This window comes from Myotis davidii, unplaced genomic scaffold, assembly GCF_000327345.1.
Source record: "Myotis davidii unplaced genomic scaffold, ASM32734v1 scaffold88, whole genome shotgun sequence".
In the NCBI taxonomy this organism is placed as follows: domain Eukaryota; kingdom Metazoa; phylum Chordata; class Mammalia; order Chiroptera; family Vespertilionidae; genus Myotis; species Myotis davidii.
In genome coordinates, this window is record NW_006300377.1 from 5,316,807 (window position 1) to 5,337,399 (window position 20,593).

At 44.3% G+C, this 20,593-nt stretch overlaps 1 protein-coding gene and 1 long non-coding RNA gene across 3 annotated transcripts in view; both read left to right on the forward strand.

The window, feature by feature from the left end:
• Positions 1 to 20,593, forward strand: part of RNF19B (ring finger protein 19B) — a 65,294-nt gene that overhangs the window by 41,602 nt on the left and 3,099 nt on the right. For both annotated transcript variants that reach the window (XM_015572819.1, XM_015572820.1), the window contains exons 4-8: positions 1 to 15; positions 470 to 584; positions 1,590 to 1,730; positions 2,813 to 3,020; positions 6,275 to 6,417. The exon at positions 1 to 15 is cut by the window's left edge and continues 160 nt beyond it. In XM_015572819.1, coding sequence (XP_015428305.1) covers positions 1 to 15; positions 470 to 584; positions 1,590 to 1,730; positions 2,813 to 3,020; positions 6,275 to 6,417 — 622 coding nt within the window. The remainder of the gene's footprint in view (positions 16 to 469; positions 585 to 1,589; positions 1,731 to 2,812; positions 3,021 to 6,274; positions 6,418 to 20,593) is intronic.
• On the forward strand, positions 7,540 to 9,367 carry LOC107185219. Its single transcript, XR_001516140.1, has 2 exons — positions 7,540 to 7,661; positions 8,967 to 9,367. It is a non-coding gene; the product is annotated as an uncharacterized LOC107185219 (long non-coding RNA).

Sequence of the window (20,593 nt, forward strand, 5' to 3'; positions counted from 1 at the left end):
TATGTTGGCAGGAAGGTAAGACATTGAGTTCTGTGCGTGTTCCATTTTCAGGTTTGTTGGTAAAGGTTTGAAGGAAATGGGGGTGGGGGGAGTTATGTTTCAGAGCTGCCTGAAAACCAGCTGGTTCTTGGATAAAAATAAACCTAATTTCTTAAATGGATTTTCATAAACCCCCAAGAGATCTGAAAGTTCTTATTAATATCCTGGGCCTGGTTTGTCCCAGTCTGTGATTTAAAGGTGAAATGCTTTACTTCATCCTCCTGAGTTATTTTTCTCTTCTTGATTTAACTTTCTCTATATTCATTTATATCATCCTCGTCTTATTAGGTTAAAAGTGAGAAAAACGCTTCTTTGGGGTGGAGGATATGTTTTAATATAAATAACTTATATGGGGGATATTCACTTGTTCTTATACTTCCTTGGCAAAAAGATTGATGTCCATTGACCTGGATTTTTTTCTTATTCTTAGATTCATAGCAGGTATGAGGGAAGGAAAACCTCCAAACATAAGAGGAATTTGGCTATCACAGGAGGAGTGACTTTGTCGGTCATTGCATCCCCAGTTATTGCTGCAGTTAGTGTTGGTAAGAAGCTGGCCAGGACCATGACTCCGCTCTGCCCCCTCTTCTCCTCTCTTCCTCCCCATCAGCTTTCTAACTATAGCAACGCGACCAACTGGCCAGATGTTTCACCCTGGAGGCCCCTGTATTTTATACCAATCCTACCTTGGGCGTTAATTAATTCTATTAGGTACTATTATTATGATTATCAACCACGCTACATTATCAGAGTTAGGAAATCTTTCAGAGAAGGTTGAATTAAAGAAGATTACTTTAAGGCCTAGTTTTTCACTTTTAGCTTCTTTTTTTTCTCCACTTGCAGTGAAACCCACGAAACAAATTACTTTTATTTTGATTTGCTTCATGCCTCACACTATTTTGGGGAAGCATGAGGGTTTGTTTCAGAATAATAGTAATGTAACTAACATTTATTGAGTCTCCCCATGTGCCAGAAGCAGTTCTGAGTTTCGTATGTATTAATTCATTTAATCCTTACAGCAGCACAATTGTAACAGGAAGGGGCAGTAATTTGCCCAAGCCAACTTAACTGAGACTTAAGTGAAGGCACTCTGACTTCTGAGCCTATGCTCTTAACTAAGCCATCCTGCCTCACATAGCAGGAAGATTTTGGAATTAACACTGGGGTGATCCTAAGCCCAAGAGTCACTTGGTTAGTGTTTGGTTATTGATTTGTTTTTGGATTAGCACTTCAGCAGGGGGAAAGTTAAAGCAACAAACACTTACTGTGCTGCGCACTGTACATACATCCTCTTTTGAACGTTGACAGCCCTGGGAAGGTATGTCCAAGGTCATATGGTTAGTAAGTTGTAGCCAAGATTTCCATCCAAGCCTTTCTGATTCTAAGGCCAGTTGTCATTCTGTTGGGACCAGTCTGCCTCTTTGGGATAGCTATCTTCTGCCTCTCCTTGGTCCTTCCTAAAGTGGTTTGTCTGTGCTCAGACTGGGAAGGAGGATTTAGGACAGTTGCAACCTGATGGCCTGCTGACATGTTTCCTTCTCTTCCTCCAGGTATTGGTGTCCCCATTATGCTGGCTTATGTCTATGGGGTTGTGCCCATTTCTCTCTGTCGTGGAGGTGGTTGTGGAGTTAGCACGGCCAATGGAAAGGGAGTGAAAATTGAGTTTGATGAAGATGATGGCCCAATCACAGGTAAAAGGAGGATTTTCATTCCCTTTGGAATTTATGGAACACAAGATAAAAATCAGTAAAATTCAGCACATTCACAGAGAGATTGCTATTGGATTACTTCAGATAATGAGCTTTTTAGGGGGTAAAGTATTTTTAGCTTTTCATTTCTTTGTTCCAGAGTTATTAGGTTAATTCCTCTGATATTTGCTTCTGTGTGGCAGGTACAAACTTGTAGGATTCCAAGTACCCTGGTAATAGTAGTGATTATAATGAAGTCTTAAATCTGCACAGTACTTTATAATTTTCAGAGGACCTTCCACAGTTATTATCTCACTTGGTTTTTTACAACAGCTTTCAAAAGAGAAAGGGTGGGAGTTCTTATTCCCCATTTAATGGGAACTTCTTTAAGCTTTTGTCTCAACATCTCTTAAATGGGTTTAAGAGCTTCTTCAGAGCTGGGATCAGAGCAAGCCTTCTGACTTCTACTTTATGTTTCCACTTTATCACAGAGTTCTCCACAGGTTTTTCAAGCTTCCTACTAGAATCAGCACATTACCTAAATTGTATTTTGAAATCTTCATGTTTGATTAGCTGGCATCTATGGTGTATTGGAATGAATAATAGACTTGGAATCAGAATTTTTGTTTTGTGTGACTAGCCATGATGTGGACAAGTTATTTCGTTCTAAGCTTTTGTTCCCCTAAAATTGGGGCTATTAGTGCCTAGTTATTGGAGAAATTATATACAAACTAGAGGCCCAGTGCATGAATCTGTGCATGGGTGGGGTCCGGCAGCCCACCCTGATTGGGGGCGGGGCTGGCTGGGGGGAGGGGCCATGGCAGTTGGCCAGCTGGCCCTACCCCCTGGTCGAACTCCTGGTGGAACTCCCAGTCAAGGGGACAATTTGCATATTACCTTTTTATTATATAGGATATGTAGTAAAACCCCTGGTGTTTGGTGGCTGCACATAGTAGCTGCTCATTAACTAAATAGATAAGTATTTTTCTATGTGAATATTTTCTAGTCTGAAGAGTCATTGCAGAAAAATGCCAGACTGTTGATGCTGTGCTATCTTGAATTGAGATCTTGGTTTCTATTCCCAGTGGCAGATGCCTGGCGAGCCCTTAAGAATCCCAGCATTGGAGAAAGTAGCATTGAAGGTCTGACCAGTGTCTTGAGCACCAGTGGAAGCCCTACAGATGGACTCAGTGTTATGCAGGGCCCATACAGCGAGACAGCCAGCTTTGCAGCCCTCTCAGGGGGCACCCTGAGTGGTGGCATCCTTTCCACTGGCAAGGGAAAATACAGCAGGTAAGCAATAGGTAATTTCTGACAGAACCAGCTGGAATTACAACACAGCATTACCTGTATGAGCCGTTTTTCTGTGCCAGGCATGTCCCATGTATCATCTTATTTTGATTTAATCATCGGTGGGGTTTTTTGTTTGTTTGTTTAACAATTAGAAAACAGACTCAGAAAGGTTAAGTGACTTATAAAAGTTCAGTGTTCTTTCCACTTATTCCATGTAAAGAATAATAGTTAGATCCTCCCTCTACTATATTAGGCTGCCTGCTTCATAAAGGGAAAGCGCGCATTTTTTGTAGAATTTCCAAGACTTTGTTCTCCTTTAGGCTGAACAGTATTGTCACTGGTCTTCAGTTGAGCAGCATTTATGCTGTATCTTGTTGCCTTATAGGTGCTGTCATCTTCATTACCTTGCTATTCCCATTTGGTAGATAAAAAAAATCAATTCTGTGAACTTGTGTTGAGAATATGTAAAACTTTATGACTAAAAAAAGTTGCGACTTGCTTGGTTATTTCACCAGTTAGACAAATGAGAACATATTTAGAGGAACTTAACAGCTGTTACATGAGAAGCAATTAGTTGAATGCACTGGAGGCCTGGGAGGGGTTGGGGCAAGGCAAAATAAGTTAGGGAGGCAGGGGAGATGGTTACCTTCAAATATCTGAAGGGCCTTGAGCTGGAAAAAAGAATTAAACTTCTGCCGAAACCGGTTTGGCTCAGTGGGTAGAGCGTCGGCCTGCGGACTGAAAGGTCCCGGGTTCGATTCCGGTCAAGGGCATGTACCTGGGTTGCGGGCACATCTCCAGTGGGGAGTGTGCAGGAGGCAGCTAATCGATGTTTCTCTCTCATCGATGTTTGTAACTCTCTATCTCTCTCCCTTCCTCTCTGTAAAAAATCAATAAAATATATTTAAAAAAAAAAAAAAAGAATTAAACTTCTGACTCATGCCAAGAGGTAGATTAAGATGACATGGCTAGAGGGAAACCGATTTTGTTTCAGTATAGAGCAGTGGTTCTCAACCTTGGCTGCACATTAGAATCACCTGGGAATCTTTCTAAACTCCTGATTTCTGGGATTCTAATGTGCAGCCAAGGTTGAGAACCACTGGTATAGAGAATATAGGGAACATCTCTGTAAGAGTCCAAAGAAGGAATGGATTACCTTAGTAAGTAGTTAGCTACCTATCCTTGGAAGTGTTTAAAGTGAGACCAGATGGCCATTTGGCTATTAGGAGTTAAGCAACAGATGGCAGATGGTCTAGATCCCACACCTGAGTGCTTGTCAGTCACCTGGGAGCCTGTTAAAAATAGATTTCAGGGCCCTGTCCCAGTATTAGTAAATTAGAATCTCCTAGCAGTGGTCGGCAAACTCATTAGTCAACAAAGCCAAATATCAACAGTACAATGATTGGAATTTCTTTTGAGAGCCAAATTTTTTAAACTTAAACTATATAGGTAGGTACATTGTTATTATCTTAATTAGGGTACTCCTAAGGCTTAGGAAGAGCCACACTCAAGGGGCCAAAAAGCCGCATGTGGCTCGCGAGCCGCAGTTTGCCGACCACAGTCCTAGAATGGGACTTAGGGGCTGTATTTTGAAAAGGCCTGGGAGGGGTGGAGGTGAAGCAGAACAAGTTCAGGGGGTAGGGGAGAAGGTTGTCTTCTATCATAGTCATTGCACGAACAAGCACCTGAGCACCACCTAGATCGATGGTCTTTGTGAAAGGCCTCTTCCAGCCGAGAGGGAGTGCGTGGCAGAGCTGAGGCTTCCCCATTGCACGGCCTCGTTTTCCTGGGCTGTGGAGTGTTGAAGGGCACCTGAAGCTGGAGCAGCACAAGGAAGGAGCAGGCGGCAGGCTGGAGGTTGTTTGAATGTGCAGCTGCAGGCTGCTGCTGACCCATCTGCGTCTCATGACTCTGGTTGTCTCTTTGTTAGGGGATCCCGCCCCCACATTCTGGAGAATTCACTGCTGCGCTTTCTTAAAACCAACACCCCTATAAATAAGCAGACAGTCATAATTGGAGACTGACTTGCTGAAACTGCAGCTTAGCCAGTCCAGCTGTTCCAGTTCTGTGAAAGCTTTCTATAGGAAGTGAATGAGTCAGAGGGTTTGACTGTGAAACCTATTATGAGGAAATATTTAAGTGTACAAAAAAATGGTATTGGAGCCAAGAAGGGAAGTTGGTATGGGTTCTTAGCTCTGAGACACCATTGGAAAGGTTTGCTGCTCTTGTAGGAGGTTGGCTCCTGTATGTCCTTTAATTTCATAGCTTGGGGGGTAATTTGCTAAATGTTTGAGTTCCTAGTATGTGTAAAACATGAGGGTAAAGTGAATGAGATGTAGTCTTTCCTCTGTGGAGCTCTCAGATGACTGGGAGAGAGATGTGTAAATTGATTAATAAATAGGTGTTGTAGGAGCACTTAGCAGGAAGTGACTGGGAGAGTGAGGGAAAATGATACTTTCATTGTTAAGGACTGAGTATGAGTTTGTCATCTTGAGAAAGGAAATTTCCAGAGAGTAGGAAATTTCCAGAGAGTAGCATGTGCAAAGTTATGGAAATATTAAATGTGTGTAGGGGCCTGGCCAGTGTGGCTTAGTGGTTGAATGTTGACCTGTGAACCAGGAGGTTAGGGTTTGATGCCCAGTCAGGGCACATGCCCAGATTGTGGGCTCGGTCACCAGTATGTGGTGTGCAGGAGGCAGCCAAACAATGATTCTCTCTCATCATTGATATTTCTATCAGTCTCTCCCTCTCTCTTCTCTGAAATTAATCTTTTTTAATATGTATAGGTGTATAAGGAAAATAAATCCCGAGTGCTTATGACTTGAGACCTGTGATGAGAGAGGAGCTGGAGAAAGAGCTTGGAGGCGGATCAGGAAGACCTTAAATGCCTGTTGTCAATAGGGAACCAAAAGAGGACTTGTTTGAGTGATCAGATCTTTGTCCACATTGGCACTGATCTGGAAGTACTTTAATGTGGACTTAGGGCTACTGCAGAGGGTGCCCAATTTCAGTTATCCAAAAGATATTGAAGGCCTGAAGTTAAGCAGTAGCAGTGGGGACAGAAAGGAGGGGACGATTTCAATAGATATTTAAGAGAGAAAGTGTGTGGGCATCTACCTTGAGCTGTTTGACAATTGGAGAAGATCAGATCAACTCAATTTTCAAGAGAATAATGGAAGAGCTGTGTGCCAAGAAGCAGACTGTCTTGGAATACCCAGGTCTCATATTAACTTGAACGTCCCCTCTTTACACAGGTTAGAAGTCCAAGCCGATGTCCAAAAGGAAATTTTCCCCAAAGACACAGCCAGTCTTGGTGCAATTAGTGACAACGCAAGTACTCGTGCTATGGCCGGTTCCATAATCAGTTCCTACAACCCACAGGACAGGTATGTGATCAGTCAGATGCCCAAGAGAAGTTGCATTTTTGGGTCAGGTACTAGGCCTTTAGAAGCTCCATGCCTTATGTTAGAGCTCTGTGCACCATCTAGTGGGATATATAGTGTGTGTACCTGGTGACTTCGTTGAGCAAGTTCTTGGCAGCTCTTGATTGATTCTTTTTGTTAGCACTTAATTTTTAGAGGTTTTTTCTTTCCTTTTTTCCCCCTTCTCTTGGCTTTTGCAACAGTATAACTATTCATGTGGAACTTTTGAGAGTTAGATTGGTGTTCATTGATGTTTGTAGGTCTGTGGGTTTCTGCTCTCATGTTGCCCTTTGCTTGATGTGGCTCCTGTAGCCTATTACTCTCTATTTTGGAGACGCTGGTATGGTATGGTTGCAGCACTCCCTTCTGAGGAGTTTTTGGTTTCTTCTAATTGTGGCGCAGTAGTAAAAAGCTATGCATCTTCTTTCACTTTCACATTTGGGTAAGATAGTATGAGGCTCTGACACTTAGTTAATTTTAGAAGTACTTTTTTAGTTTAAAAAAATTGGCAGATCCCTGGCAGGTGTGTGGCTCGGTTGGTTGGAGCATTGTCCCACGCACTGGAAGGCCATGGGTTCGATTTCCGGTCAGGGCACATACCTAAGTTGTGGTCTGATCACTGGTTGGGGTGTGTACAGGAGGCAACCAATCGATGTTTCTCTCTCACATTGACAGTTCTCTCTCCTCCTCTCCCTTCCTCTCTCTCCAAAATTAAAAACAAACAAACATGTCCTCGGGTGATGATTAAAAATATATGATAATAGTAATAAAATGTTATTGAAAGGGGGGAAACCTAGGGCACCAGTGATGGGGAGGGTGGGACTCCAGTTTTGACTGGTTTGCCCCCTATGCAGCCTGAGTTGTCCTCCCCAACCTGAGACTCAGCTCCGTAGCACTAGACGGTTTCCGGGTTCTCCTCCAGCTCCTCACATTCTGGCGGTGAACAGGACGAGCAGTGATTTGGAGAACACGTACCATAAAGAGAGCCAATGAGGGTGATGTGCTAGAACTGAAGGATTGGATAGGTGCTGCTTCAGGTCAGCTGATCAGGGAGGCGACTAAAGGGGCTAGGACTGAGGGGGCGAGGAGTGGCGCCGAGCCCAAGTGCCCATATGAACCTCTCTGCCCCAGCTGAGGGGAAGACTGTGCTGAAGCCAGAAGGTGCAGAAGCCAGAGTATGAAGTGGAATGAATGCCCTGTTCCGAGAAGCACACTTGTTGTAACTGCATCTTTTGAAATCTTTTTTTGGGGGGTGGGGATGGAGATTTATGTATTTTATTTCAAAGATTCTCTGGTCACAGGTTTTACCCAGGGAAATTCTGAGAAATTTGCAGTTTCTTACAGATAAAACATGGGAAATTTTGCCCTTAGTCCCACAGCCCACCCTCCCCCTTTTTTAAGTTTTAATTTATTGGTTAAACTAATGGTGGCAATCCGTGAGGTGTGTCAAAGAGTGTACAGATGTATGTGTGTATATTGTATGTATGCTAACTTTACTGAAGGTCACGTTTTAATAAAGATTTCTGTTGTAATTCAACTCATCTCGTTCCTTGGCTTGGGTAGTCCTACAGAGCCAAGGGTTTGAAACAGACCACTACTTCTTTAACAGTCTCTAGATCTGACTGTTCCTACTCTCAGGAAAAAGGATTATATTCTAATCAGACTGCAGTGGAGTCATCTATAACTAGGGATTCCTAGCGTAATAGGAAGCAAGCCAGGCTTCTTTTGGACTGTGTAGTCAGACTGAAGAATTAAGCTGAGTCAGCCAAATAGAGAAGCTGTAGATTGAAATGAACCTCGTTTGCCCTCTAGAGGCAGCTGTGCAGTCTTCCTGTTAGAATTTTATTTACCCTTTTCTGTATTGTAGTCACTACTAGAAATGTGTTTCCAGACGAGGGAAGGATGGAGAGGTAATTTAGTGGCTCTTCAGAGTGATCCCAGTGAATATTGCAGGATTATAAATTGGGAAACAGTATTCTTACTGGAGGAAGAAATGTACTGATTCTGCATAATCTAATCACTAAGCAATAACCTTGGTGTTTGTTAGCTATCAGGTACACATTCCATGTTTCAAAAGCTTTCTCGAGTTTCGCAAAGTTAGTTTAAGAGAGACTAAGGAATCTGACTAAATGTGTCGTGAAAGGACAGAGGAGAAATGCCATCAAAATCTCAACATACTTAATTTTATCTGATCTTATAAATTTGTCAGAATTGAGCTAAATTGGTACTACTTCGGATTTTGGCTCTGTCTAGAAAATGGTCTAAGAGATGAACACTCATGCACAAGTATAGCAGAGAAAGTTAAAGATTCATGAGACGTGATGTAAGATTCCAAATTTGGCAGTAACTTACTTTGTGATTGTGTGAGATGGCAGAGATTTCTTGCCCTTACTTTCTCCGGCTCAGACGGTATTTAAGAAACTTCCAGTGCCAAACTCCTCTAGCACCTTAGCCCTGGGCCCAGAGGAAGAATTGCAAACATCCTTTCCCTGAGGACCAGATAGCTTTCTGTTTCCTTTCGCAGATGCACCTGCTCTTTGTCTTCCTGGCCTGTGCTTTTCTACAATGAGGATGATGAGTCTGGACAACAGCCAACCTGGAAGATTCTTTTCTCTTGGGCATTGCAGCCAGACTTAGCACATTTCCCTGCACCTGGAACTGGAAATGCTGTCAGTGGACTTTGGGCCTTTGGGAAAAGGCACCCTAGAGAGTGTCCACGTGTGAAAAAGGAAGCCTGTTGGGGAAAAAGGCAGACAATCTGAAATGCAAATTATTAACTCTCCACTTGCAATTCTCTTGAAGCCTCAGGAGAGCAATTAACTTGGATGGTATCAAAGAAGTCTGCTGGAGGGGCAGGAGTTTGCAGCCAAACCTGTATTCTTACCTGGGCCCCACTTCTTGTAGCTGTGAAACTTTTGCAACTTACTCTGAGTCTGTTTTCACTTCGCCGAAATGGGGATAGTAATTCTAATTGTGGGGCTGTAAAGATTGAGATGGTGTACTGAAAATGCTTGGTAACAGCTCATGCTTTTTCCTCTTGCAGAAATAAGGAAAGGGAGATTATGGTTGTCTTCTAAGAAAAGCCCAAAACTCTAGACCAGAGGCCACGGAAAACTAAATTTATTCTAATCCTTTGCAACACTCCTGTTGTGTCTTCTAGACGTTAGCAGATGAAAGATCCTTCGCCACCATCAGAGACCAGGAGTAATGCATCGGGAAAGTTGGTCCAGATATCTATTTATTTTTATTGACTTGAGGGAGGGAGAGAGACAAATATTGACTTGTTGCCCTGACCAGGGACCAAACCCACAACTTTGGCATACCAGGATGATGCTCTACCCAACTGAGCTACCCACCCAGGACCTAAAAGCGGGTCAGTTTAGAACACAGGGAATGTTTTAAGTAGAGCTTTCATTCATATCTGCTATGTTTCAGGTATACGATGCATTAATGAGGAAAACAAAGCTCTGTCACCATGGAACTAACATAGTGGGGAAAGGTGATCAGATTCATTATCTGGATGAGGGTAAATGCACTAAAGAAAAAGCAGGGAAGGTGAAGAGAGTTGCAGGTGGTGCTACTTTAGATGGATAGTATAGGCCTTTCAACAAGGTAACATTTTATTAGAGTCCTGAGTGGAGTGAGAACCATGTGACACCAAGCATGAGGAATAAAGTACAAAGGCCCTTCGGTAGAACATCCTTAGTCTGTTTACTTACACACACACACACAGCATACAGGCCTGTATGGCTGGAACAAAGTGGACCAAGGAGGAGAGTAGTAGATTAGGTTGACGAGGTGGCTGGGAACAAGATGTGTAGATTAGCAAAACAACTCTAAAGACAAGGAAATGTTAGGTTCCTCTCAGGCCAGGAAGAGAGAATCTTCAAAGCCAGACAGATGGGCTCTTGTGGTCAACTTTCAAAGGGGCTAGTGCTGAAAGGGCATGTCTGGTCACCAGTCCTATTTGGGCCAATGGGAAGAAACTGGATATGGAAAATGGATATGTATTTATTCCAACCTCTTACTAATGTACTTTTTGGGACCTAAAAGGTCTTTGTGATCTACTAGTTAGAATAGAGGCTTATGGGGTATTAATGGGTTGAATTGTGTCCCCCAAAATATGTTGGAGTTCTAACCCCAATGCCTCAGAATTTAACCTTATTTGGAAATAGGGTTGTTGCAGGTGTAATTAAGATGAGGTCATACTGGAGTAGGATGGGCCTCTAATCCAATATGATTGGTGCCATATAAAAAAGGGAAATTTGGACACAGAAACACGCAGAGAGAACACCATGTGAAGATGAAGGCAGAGATCGGGATGATAACAGCAGAAGCCAAGGTGTGCCAAAGATTGCCAGCGAAACGTCCAGAAGCTAGGAGAGAGGTATGGAACAGATTCTCCTATATAGTTCTCAGAAGGAACCGACCCTGCAGACACCTTAATCTTAGACTTTTAACCTCCAGAACTGTGAAATAATAAAGTAGCGTTTAAGCCACCCAATTTGTGGTGCTTTATTACAGCGTACCTAGCAAACTAATACATAGGGGTCAAGTAATTTATTTTTTTAAATATATTTTTATTGATTTCAGAGAGAAAAGGAGAGGGAGAGAGAGATAGAAACATCAATGATGAGAGAGAATCATTGATCAGCTGCCTGCTGCATGCCCCCTACTGGGGATCGAGCCTGCAACCTGGGCATTTGCCCTGCCCGTGAACCGGTTCATAGGTCGACATTCAACCACTGAGCCACTGCAGGTGGGCAGGGGTCAAGTAATTTAAAAGGAATTTTGGCTTGGGTCTGTCCCACATATCCATCCCATTATTATTTCCCAGTTCCTGTAGTTACAGTTGTAATAGACATACTTGGCAACTGGCAGAACCTTCACACTGACACATAATGTGAAAGCTGTGTAAGAAGAACAAAGGGAAGTCCCCAGAACTATTCTTCCCCACCAGAATCATAAGCCAAAAGCCACAGTGCAACCCTGAGGGAATAGTAGATATTACCACCACCATCAGAGACTGAGAAATTCAGGAGTGGTGACCCCTATCTGTTCACATTTAAGTCATTTGCCCTGTACAGGACTTGGCATGTAGCTGCTCTTTCAGGTACCTCTTTATAAAGCAAATCAGCACGTTGCTGGCACCTGCAGCCATGCAACTATTGACCTGGAATATGCTTTTCCCCTCTTGCCCAAAGAGCAGCAAACATGAAACACAGATTACTTTCACCTGCAGGGTCAGCAGTCCATCTTGCTGTTGTACATCTGGCTTATGTCCGCTCTCCGGCTCTGTTGAAATCTCATCTGCAGGCACTTTATCATCTCACATTTCACAGCAGGACATCACTCGACATGTGATGACATGTTTTTGGATCGAATAACATGTGGCAGGTATGTAAATGCCTTGTTTAAAAAAACACATGTGTTGTAGAGGATAGGCAATACTCCTGTAGAAACTTTCAACTCGGTGGAGTTTCTAGGGGTCCTGAGGAGTCTGGAACATGGCAGGTAATCTAAAGTGAAGGACGAGCTGTTGCACTGCACACCCCCCACCACGAAGAAAACTTCTGAGCATTTGATGGATCGCTTTTGATTTTAGAGTTCACATACCACATTTGGTTGTGCTGCACTGACCTGTTTATCAAGTAATCCATAAGGCCACCAGCTTTGATGGGCGCCCAGAAAGGGAATGGCCAGCAGTGAGTACAGGCTGCAAGGCAAGCAGTTTGGTTTTATGACCTAGCAGATCCAGTGGTGTGCAAAGTCCTTGGCAAATAAGGACATAGGGTACATGCTGTGGCAAACTTCCATGAGCGAATCGCAGCACAGAGCCTTATGATTTTGGAGTGAAGCCATGCTATTTCCGGCAATGACTGTTCTCTCACTACTGAGCCCTGCTCCATGCTCTGAGGGGACCAGCTGGGCACCCAGTAGCAGTTAGATTATATCAGATCCCTTCCATCATAGAGGAAGCAGCAATTTCTCCTCACTGGAAAAGACATTCACTCAAGATAGGGATTGTTTCCATGCATGCCAAGCCTAATATATTCACAAGGAAATTTTAAACAGAAAAATCCCAATTATTATAAAACCAGGCATTCCTCCCACCTCCCACCCCCCCGTTATTCTAAATGTGGTTATCTGTTCACATTGAGAAGCATAGTGGCTCAGAGGATAGACTCCAGAACCAGAATGTCTGGGTAGGAATTCTAGCTCCACTGTTTAAGTATCTTCGGACCTTGGGCAAATTATTTAACCTCTCTATTTCAGTTTCTTCATTTGGGATTGTGAGAATTAAATAAGTACATATAATGCCTGGTCTGTAGTAAGTTCTGTATGTATTAACTAGTATCCATTTCATTTATTATCATGATCATCAGCATTATTATCTATAAACTTCCTGATTGTCTTATTCATCATGTGGTGTTCCACATAACACTGCCTCTCATCCAGGGAGGCAATGGGCTAAGACCCACGGAATCAAACTAAAGCAGCTGGCCCTACAGAATAGTCAAATGGCTTACAAATGGTTTACAATTCTCAACAACCACAAGAGAAATACATTCACCAGGGCACATAACAAGTCCATCGACTAGCAGTCTTCTGCCCAATTTGGGCTCCTCATCCACTGAGCCAATAGCCTAAAAGGGGGCAGTTGTGTTAGGTGGAGCGATTTATCCTGATTCCCGGGGAAACCGGTTGCTGTTGCTCATTGAGGGATTGGAAGGGGTGTGCCTAGAACCCGAAGGACCCTCTGGGGCTACTTCTAGTACTACTACCATATTTAGGAGAAAAAGTTCTAAAGGCTAGACCACTAAGGGCTCAATTCTTTTAGGAATAAAGATTTGGGTCATCATACCAATGCTGAGGTACTAGCTGGGAGACAAGGAACTTAGAATGGGCAATGGAGAAAGAAAGTTATGGATATAAACAATTCAGGAGAACCTGAGAGAGAAATGAGGACTACATTAGTATTTCATGTTTTCCTTGCTGTCGTGTGTCTATGTTTTATAGCGACCACCCATTTCTTCCCCACCTCCCACATGTTCCCTAGTATTGTAAGGTGTGTTATTGCTGGTAACTTGATAATGTAGCCCTTAGGTTACAGGTTGTTGAGGTAGAATTGTGACTGAACCGAATGGACATCACCCATAGATGGATGCATCGCTAATAGGATTTTTAATCTCTCCTTTAAGAGATTAAAAGGAGGGGGTTTATTATTTTTTAAATATTAATATCTTTTTATATTTACTATCTTTTACTTCTTTTTAAAAATATGTTTTCATTTGATTTTTTAGAGAGAGAAGAAAGGAGAGGGAGAGAGAGGGAGAAATATCGATGAGAGAAAAGCATCAACAGCTGAGAGAGAAATACCTGATTTGTTGTAGTAAGTCCTTTTCTGCTTAAAAGTAGAGTGGTTTCTGTTCCCTGACTGAGAAATAGCACAACTTGAAACCTTTGAGCCAGGATATGACTTGTCATTTTGCTAGAACTGATGTGCAGCCAAACTATAATAATAATAATAAATTCCTGGAAAGTCAGATTTGGAAGCACCTTTGAAGACTAACTGGTCCAACTCCTTCTTTTGTAAAATGGAAGAAGAAAATTGAGACACAAGTCAGAAGACCAAAAAAAAAAAAAATCCTGATGGTGAGTGCCTGCAACTCCCTCAGCCTCTGCCCGAGGCCGGCGGACCTGACCGTCTTCACGAATCGCTGTGATCTAGGTCACGGAGATCCAGTGCGGCCAGCCCTGTCAGCCTCACTGCAGCTGCCTGACACAGAATGTGGGCCCCAGCCAAATGCTGCCGTGAACAACCTAGATGTGATGGAGGCCAACCCCCTGTATGGGACTGTCTGGTACGGGAGACGTAAGTGCTAGGAGCATCCCCAGAGCATGTCACCTGACGTCGCCAGACCATTGTCCCTGTTCTCCAGGGACGTGTTAGTCTTCAAAGGTGCTTCCAAGTCTGACTTTCCAGGAATTTAAAATCAGTGATGGCTTCCCTGATACCTCACTTCCTCTGTGTCCCTGCATCACCCCCATTACCAAAAGTTATCTCAACATGGCTCTTTCTTGTACACGTAAGAAGCTCATGAACTTACCCAAACATGGCCACTGCTTTCCTGGAGATCACAGCCAGATCAAAAACGAAGCAAGCTAATAAAATTAAAATAAAATCCATTACTGCTATACTAAAAAAAAAAAAAGGAGGAGGAGGAGGAGGCCACAACCCAGATCTGGAACTCCAGATATTGTACCCACCTCCACTCTGACATGGCTGTCTCACATGCAGATATGAGAGAGAGGGCTTCATGCACGGAGGGCGACAGTGAGCGAAGACTGCTGGCACTGTGTGCTTGGATTCTGAGGCCTGGGCTGTCATCAGAAGGATCCGGCAAGGACAGGGTCACTGTCCCTCCTCTTAACCTGCATTGGAGATGCTGCTCAACTTGACCTTTGTGGCCTGCCTTGGTGAGCCACACCGGTCAGGCTATTTTGCACTTTGAATGCTTCCATTATTCATTCATGATTTTGTAACATCTTGTATTGGTCGCTTGGAAAACATTGATTCACTGAGTGGTACAGGTCTTCCAAATGTTGAATTTTCCAAAAGTCTTTTTTTCATTCAAAAGCTCAAATTTTATCATTGGCAGCAAATATTTTCAATATTTCTCCTTGAATTGACAGGCTCACTTCCTTCATTTTAGAGAAAATGTCTGCAGAAACCCACATTTGCATAAGCTTCGTGTATCTTTCAATCAGGAGAAATGGTGTTCATGAAAAGAAGCAGCTAGTTCGGCTTGCAACTCAAACAATGGCACAGGTGCTTCTCCTGGAGACAACCATGGTACTTAGGCAGCCAGCAGAATGCTTCCGTTCTGTCAAAATATTTAAAAGAAGTATACCCAGGGGTAGAAATGTAATAGAGTTAATGATTTTTACTGTTTCATCACGTCATTCTCGAGTGAAACTGGCATATTTATTTCTCATACTGTGTGCACATGGCAGTGACAATACAATGACTACGTCTATAGCTCAGAGCCGCTGCCTTCCTTTGTGCTAAGGGGCCAGCTGTTTTACTCATCATTGCCTTTCCGCCATCAAAAAAGCAACAGAACATCAAAGTAGATTAAGAAAATAATTTTGACTTCACAGATCCTCTGAAAAGGTCTTTGAGGACCCTCATGGGTTCCCAGACCATACTTTGAGAACCACAGATTTAATGCTCTATTCATCAGTTAACGCCTACCATGTGACTGTTCTAGGCGCTGAATATTGAGTGGTGAGCTATATATGAGATACTTAGGGCCTCTGTTCTTAATGTTCTTGTTATGTCCTTTGAAGCAAAAAAGTTTTTCACTTTGATGAAGTCAGATTTAATCTGTGGTTGTTTGTGCTTTTGGTGTCATACCTAAGAAAGCATTGCTTAATCCAAGGTCACAAGGGTTTATGCCTACGTTTTCTTCTAAGAGTTTTATAGTTTTAGTTCTTACACTTTGAGTTAATTTTTGTATATGGTATGAGGTAGGGGTCCAACCTCATTCTTTTTGTTGTTGTTGTTTTTTTGTTGTTGTTAATCTTCAACTGAAGATATTTTTTCCACTGATTTTTAGAGAGAGTGGAAGAGAGGAAGGAAATGGTGGAGGGAAGAGAGAGAAAAAGAGAGGGCAAGAGAGAGAGAGAGAAACATTAATGTGAAAGACACATTGATTGGTTACCTCCCCTACATACCGCTACTAGAGCCTGGGATTGAACCTGCAACCCAGGTATGTGCCCTTGACTGGGAATTGAACCTACGACCCTTCAGTGCTCAGGTCAATGCTCTAACCACTAAGTGACACCAGCCAGGGTCCAATCTCATTCTTTGGCATGTGGATACCCAGTTGTCCCAGCTACATTTGTTGGTAACTGTTTTTCTCCCTTAAATCATCTTGGTACCCTTTGTCAAAAATCAGTTGATCATATGTGTATTTTTATTTCTGATTTCTTTATTGGACTCACCATTTCATTCCTCTCATCTGTATGTCTATTCTTATGCCAGCACCACATTGTATTGATTACTGTAGATTTGTAGTACATTTTGAAATTGGGAAGTGTAATTGTTTCTTTTTACGGTTATTTTGGCTATCCTGGATCTTTTGCATTTCCATATGATTTTAGGATCAACTTGTGAATTTTTATTTTTTTTAAAAAGCATTTGCTAGGGTTTGCATTCAAGTTGTAGATCAGTTTGGGAAGAATTGTCATCCTAACAACATTAAACCTTACAATCCAAGAGCCCCAGATACCTTTCCATTTATTTGTCTTCTTTACTTTCTTTTGTGTTACTTCTGATGTTAAGCAGAAGAGTAATGTGATCTGATTTATACGTTAGGAAGATCACTTAGTCGTGTAAAAAAAACAATTGGGGACAAGAGATGCTCCATGAACAAGGGCAAGGACAGGAATAGCAGGGACAAAGCAAGGCGCTTGTTATAGAAACATTTATGATGTAAATCAGCAGGGCCTGATAACTGACTTTATACAGAAAGAGACGGAGTAAAGAATGGATCCCAGGCTTTGGCTTAAGTACACAATGATGCCACCAACCGAGACAGAAAATACACGAGAAGCAGTTTAGGAGAAAAGATGAAGCTATCGATTGGTGCATGTTGAGCTTGAGGTGACTGCGGGACACACAGGTGGAGAGATAAGGTGATTGGATACTTGAGTCTGATGCTCAGGGGAGCTGTCCAGGTGAGGGGCAGTGATTTGAGAATCGCCATATAAAAAGGGAACCACAACAAAGCATGAACCAACCAATGCAAACAAGAAAGGACGCAGAAAGGATGCAGAGGAACACCAACGCTTAAAGGTCGAGCTGACGACAAAAAGCCCACAGAGGAGACTGAGAAGGAACAACCAGAGAGGCAGGAGGAAAACCAGGAAAGAGGTGCTTCCATTGGGTTCAGGGGAGTGATATCCTGGTGACCTAGACAAGGGCTCTCCCAGCAGAGAGCTGAACCACATTGCTGTGGACTTAGGAGGAGGTGAGAGTGGAGAGGATGGGGACAGCATGTAAGCTAATCCACTCTGGAGGTTTGGACGGGAATGGAAAGGAAATGCAGAAGAAGTAACTAAAAATGCAAAAGGAGCCGGGACCGGTTTGGCTCAGTAGATAGAGCGTCGGACTACAGACTGAGGGGTCCCAGGTTCGATTCTGGTCAAGGGCATGTACCTGGGTTGCGGGCACATCCCCAGTGGGAGATGTGCAGGAGGCAGCTGATCGGTGTTTCTCTCTATCATCGATGTTTCTAACTCTCTATCTCTCTCCCTTCCTCTCTGTAAAAAATCAATAAAATATATTTTTTTAAAAAATGCAAAAGGAGTCGAAAGAGGGTGTGTTCTTGTAGGATGAAGAGACTTGGGCATGTTTACAGGCCAGTGGGAAGGACAGCAGAAAGAGGAAGGATGTGGGATGGAGAAGTGTCCATGTGGGGCTGGAGGAGCGACTGGAAGAATAAGGTAAGGAGGTAAATGGGTCTAAAACAGTGCTTTCCAAATTGTAATGTGTATTAGAATCACATCTCTCAAATCTCTCCTCTGCTCTCCATCTCCACAGCCTCTACCCTGGCCCAAGTCCAAGTCCCCTACACTTCTCATCTCTCACCTGAACAGCTGACCTGGCCTTCAGATGCTCAACCTTGTGGTGTAGGTTCGGTGATGAAGAGCCAGCAGGGTGCTGATTGAACAGCAGAAAAGGGAATGGGCCAGTGGCCTCTGTGAAGTCAGGGACTGAGGGCGTCGGGAGGTGGGCGTTGGGAGGTGGGCGTCGGGAGGTGGGCATGCTGTGCCTGTAGGGATGCTTGAGGTGGGGATGTCAGAGGGGGTTGTTTAAGGCATGACCCAGAGAGGATGGCTGGGGTCATGATGAAGGTCCCTGAGGAGGGTCATTCACATGGATGAGCAGGACCTGAGCACAGATTTCCTGATGGAAATCTGGAAACCCAAGTCTTTGATGGGTGGAGGTGGGTGACAGGGATGGAGACACGGAAGGTGCTGAGAAGGACTGGCAGAGGAAAGCCGGGTGGCAGGAGTCTCAAGAACAAAATGATAGACGCACACAGGGAAACCTTCCAAATGTGAACGGTGGTTTTCTGTGAGGGCAGAGAGGATTGTGGGTAGTTCTGATCTCTTCTTTATACTTTCCCGTTTGCCCCTCAAGTTTTCTACAATGAGCTGTTGTTTTTTTTGAAATGTAAAAGTTACAAAAAATTACAAACACCCTTATTCACACCATCTAGCATTTGTAATTGTAAACACATAAAAGTCCCCTTAACTGCCTCCTCTTCTCAGACAAGCATGATCAATTGGCTTTCAGCTTTGTGTGCATGTATATATATACTAAATTGGAATATGGTAGGGTTTGCGTGTGTTTTAGTTACATGGAGGAACTGTGATTGTAATGGGGGAAGGCCTTTTTTCAGGTGAGGAGGGGGTGCACAGGGACAGAAGCCTGAACCAACACCCCTAGCTGAGCAGCCCTGGGAAGACCCAGCCTCCCGTCTATGCCACACCTGGTTGTTAAATGTTCCAGGAAGAGAGAGAATTACTACTTATATTTCTCTGGCTGGGTTCCAATCCATTCTCATATCCCTCAAAGCGTTATGCCTCCAAAATCTGGGAGGCAGGAAAGGAAGTCCTTATCTCTAGTTGACGGATGGGGAAACTGAGGCCCAGGGAATGACAGTGAGCTGCCAGCGCGTCACGGGGAGTTGGTAGAGGACAAGTGACTAGAGCTGTGGCCAGGGTTCTTCCTGGAACCTAAGGCCGGTGTGCAGAGGGGTGAGGCACAGGCAAGGGGCACTGGGTGGCTCGGACTAATGGACTTTGACCAATTGGCAATAAGGAAGAGAAACGGCAATAACTTCAGGCAGCTAAGGCTGGGCCCTAACCAGGAACTTGTGTCTGGGGAGAAACAGGTGGACAGTTCTCCCTCCTCAGGGCCCTAGAAAGCAGGCCCCCTCCCTGAGGGCTATGGCTCCCCACGGTCCCCAACCACACTCAGAAGTCAGGGCAGCCTTCACAGTTAGGCCTGATTCAAGTCTCGGCTCTACCGCTGAGCCCTTTACCTTCTGCCTCACTTTACTCATCTGTGAAATGGGTGAGAATCTTTCCCTCTCAGGATTGTTCCAGCCCATACCAGCTCTTGGTTGTCACTTGGTGCTGTTACTTGCTATTAGAAACAGCCTGTCCATAAACATCATTAGAGATGTGTGTCCCTGTGCACTCTTTGGTGTGTAGGGGAAAGACCTAGAAGTGGAATTGCTGGGTCACGAGTACAAGTGTCTGACCATTTACAATACAGACGAGTCCTGCCCAAGCGCCCGACGATGAGGCCGTCCACAGGGACATCAGCGTTCAGATGCCAGCCGGTGGCTTGGCAACTGTCCCGTCTCTCTCTCACCTCGAACACTTTCCTTCCCACCTGCACCTGTCATGCATTGTCTCCCTTCAGACAGCGCCTGACAGGGCAGCACGTCTGCCTGACCGTGGTGGCCTGCGATGTCCCAGGGCTGCCAGGCCCGGCCAGAGGGCCCCATGCCCTCCTGTGGTGTGACTGTGCTCCCCTAACTCTCCAGAGGCTCTGGGTGTGCTGACCCAGGGGCCCCCCACACAGGGCACACAGCGGGTCCGGGTACAGCTGTGCACCAGGCCCCCACTTCCGTGATGCCCACTTTACAGGTGGAAACTGAAGCTCAGAGGAGCGAGGGAGCGGGAAGGGGGGTTGTGCGCATATTCGCTGGGCGATTGTGGTCAAGGTGAGGGCTGGGAATCCTCTTCCTCCTAGAAGGTGGGGAGCGCAGCAGTGGGTGGCAGAAGGCACTGCCTGGGGGACAGGGTCTGTCCTTAGGGTGACCTCAGGCAAATTGCTTTCTCTCTGTTCCCGGCCTGTTTACCTTTGTACAGGGATAATAATGTCCACCCCTAAGCTCGTGGTGAGATAAAGTAAGAAAATGCTTTGAAAACTCTCTAAAAGTGAGACCCTTTAAAAGTGCAGGCCCGGCAGGAGCACACAGTAGGGACTTTACCAGTCCTGGCTGTGGTTTACGGAGCCCCTTCATTGTGCGGGGCGGGCGGGGGTGGGGCCAGCGCTGTGAC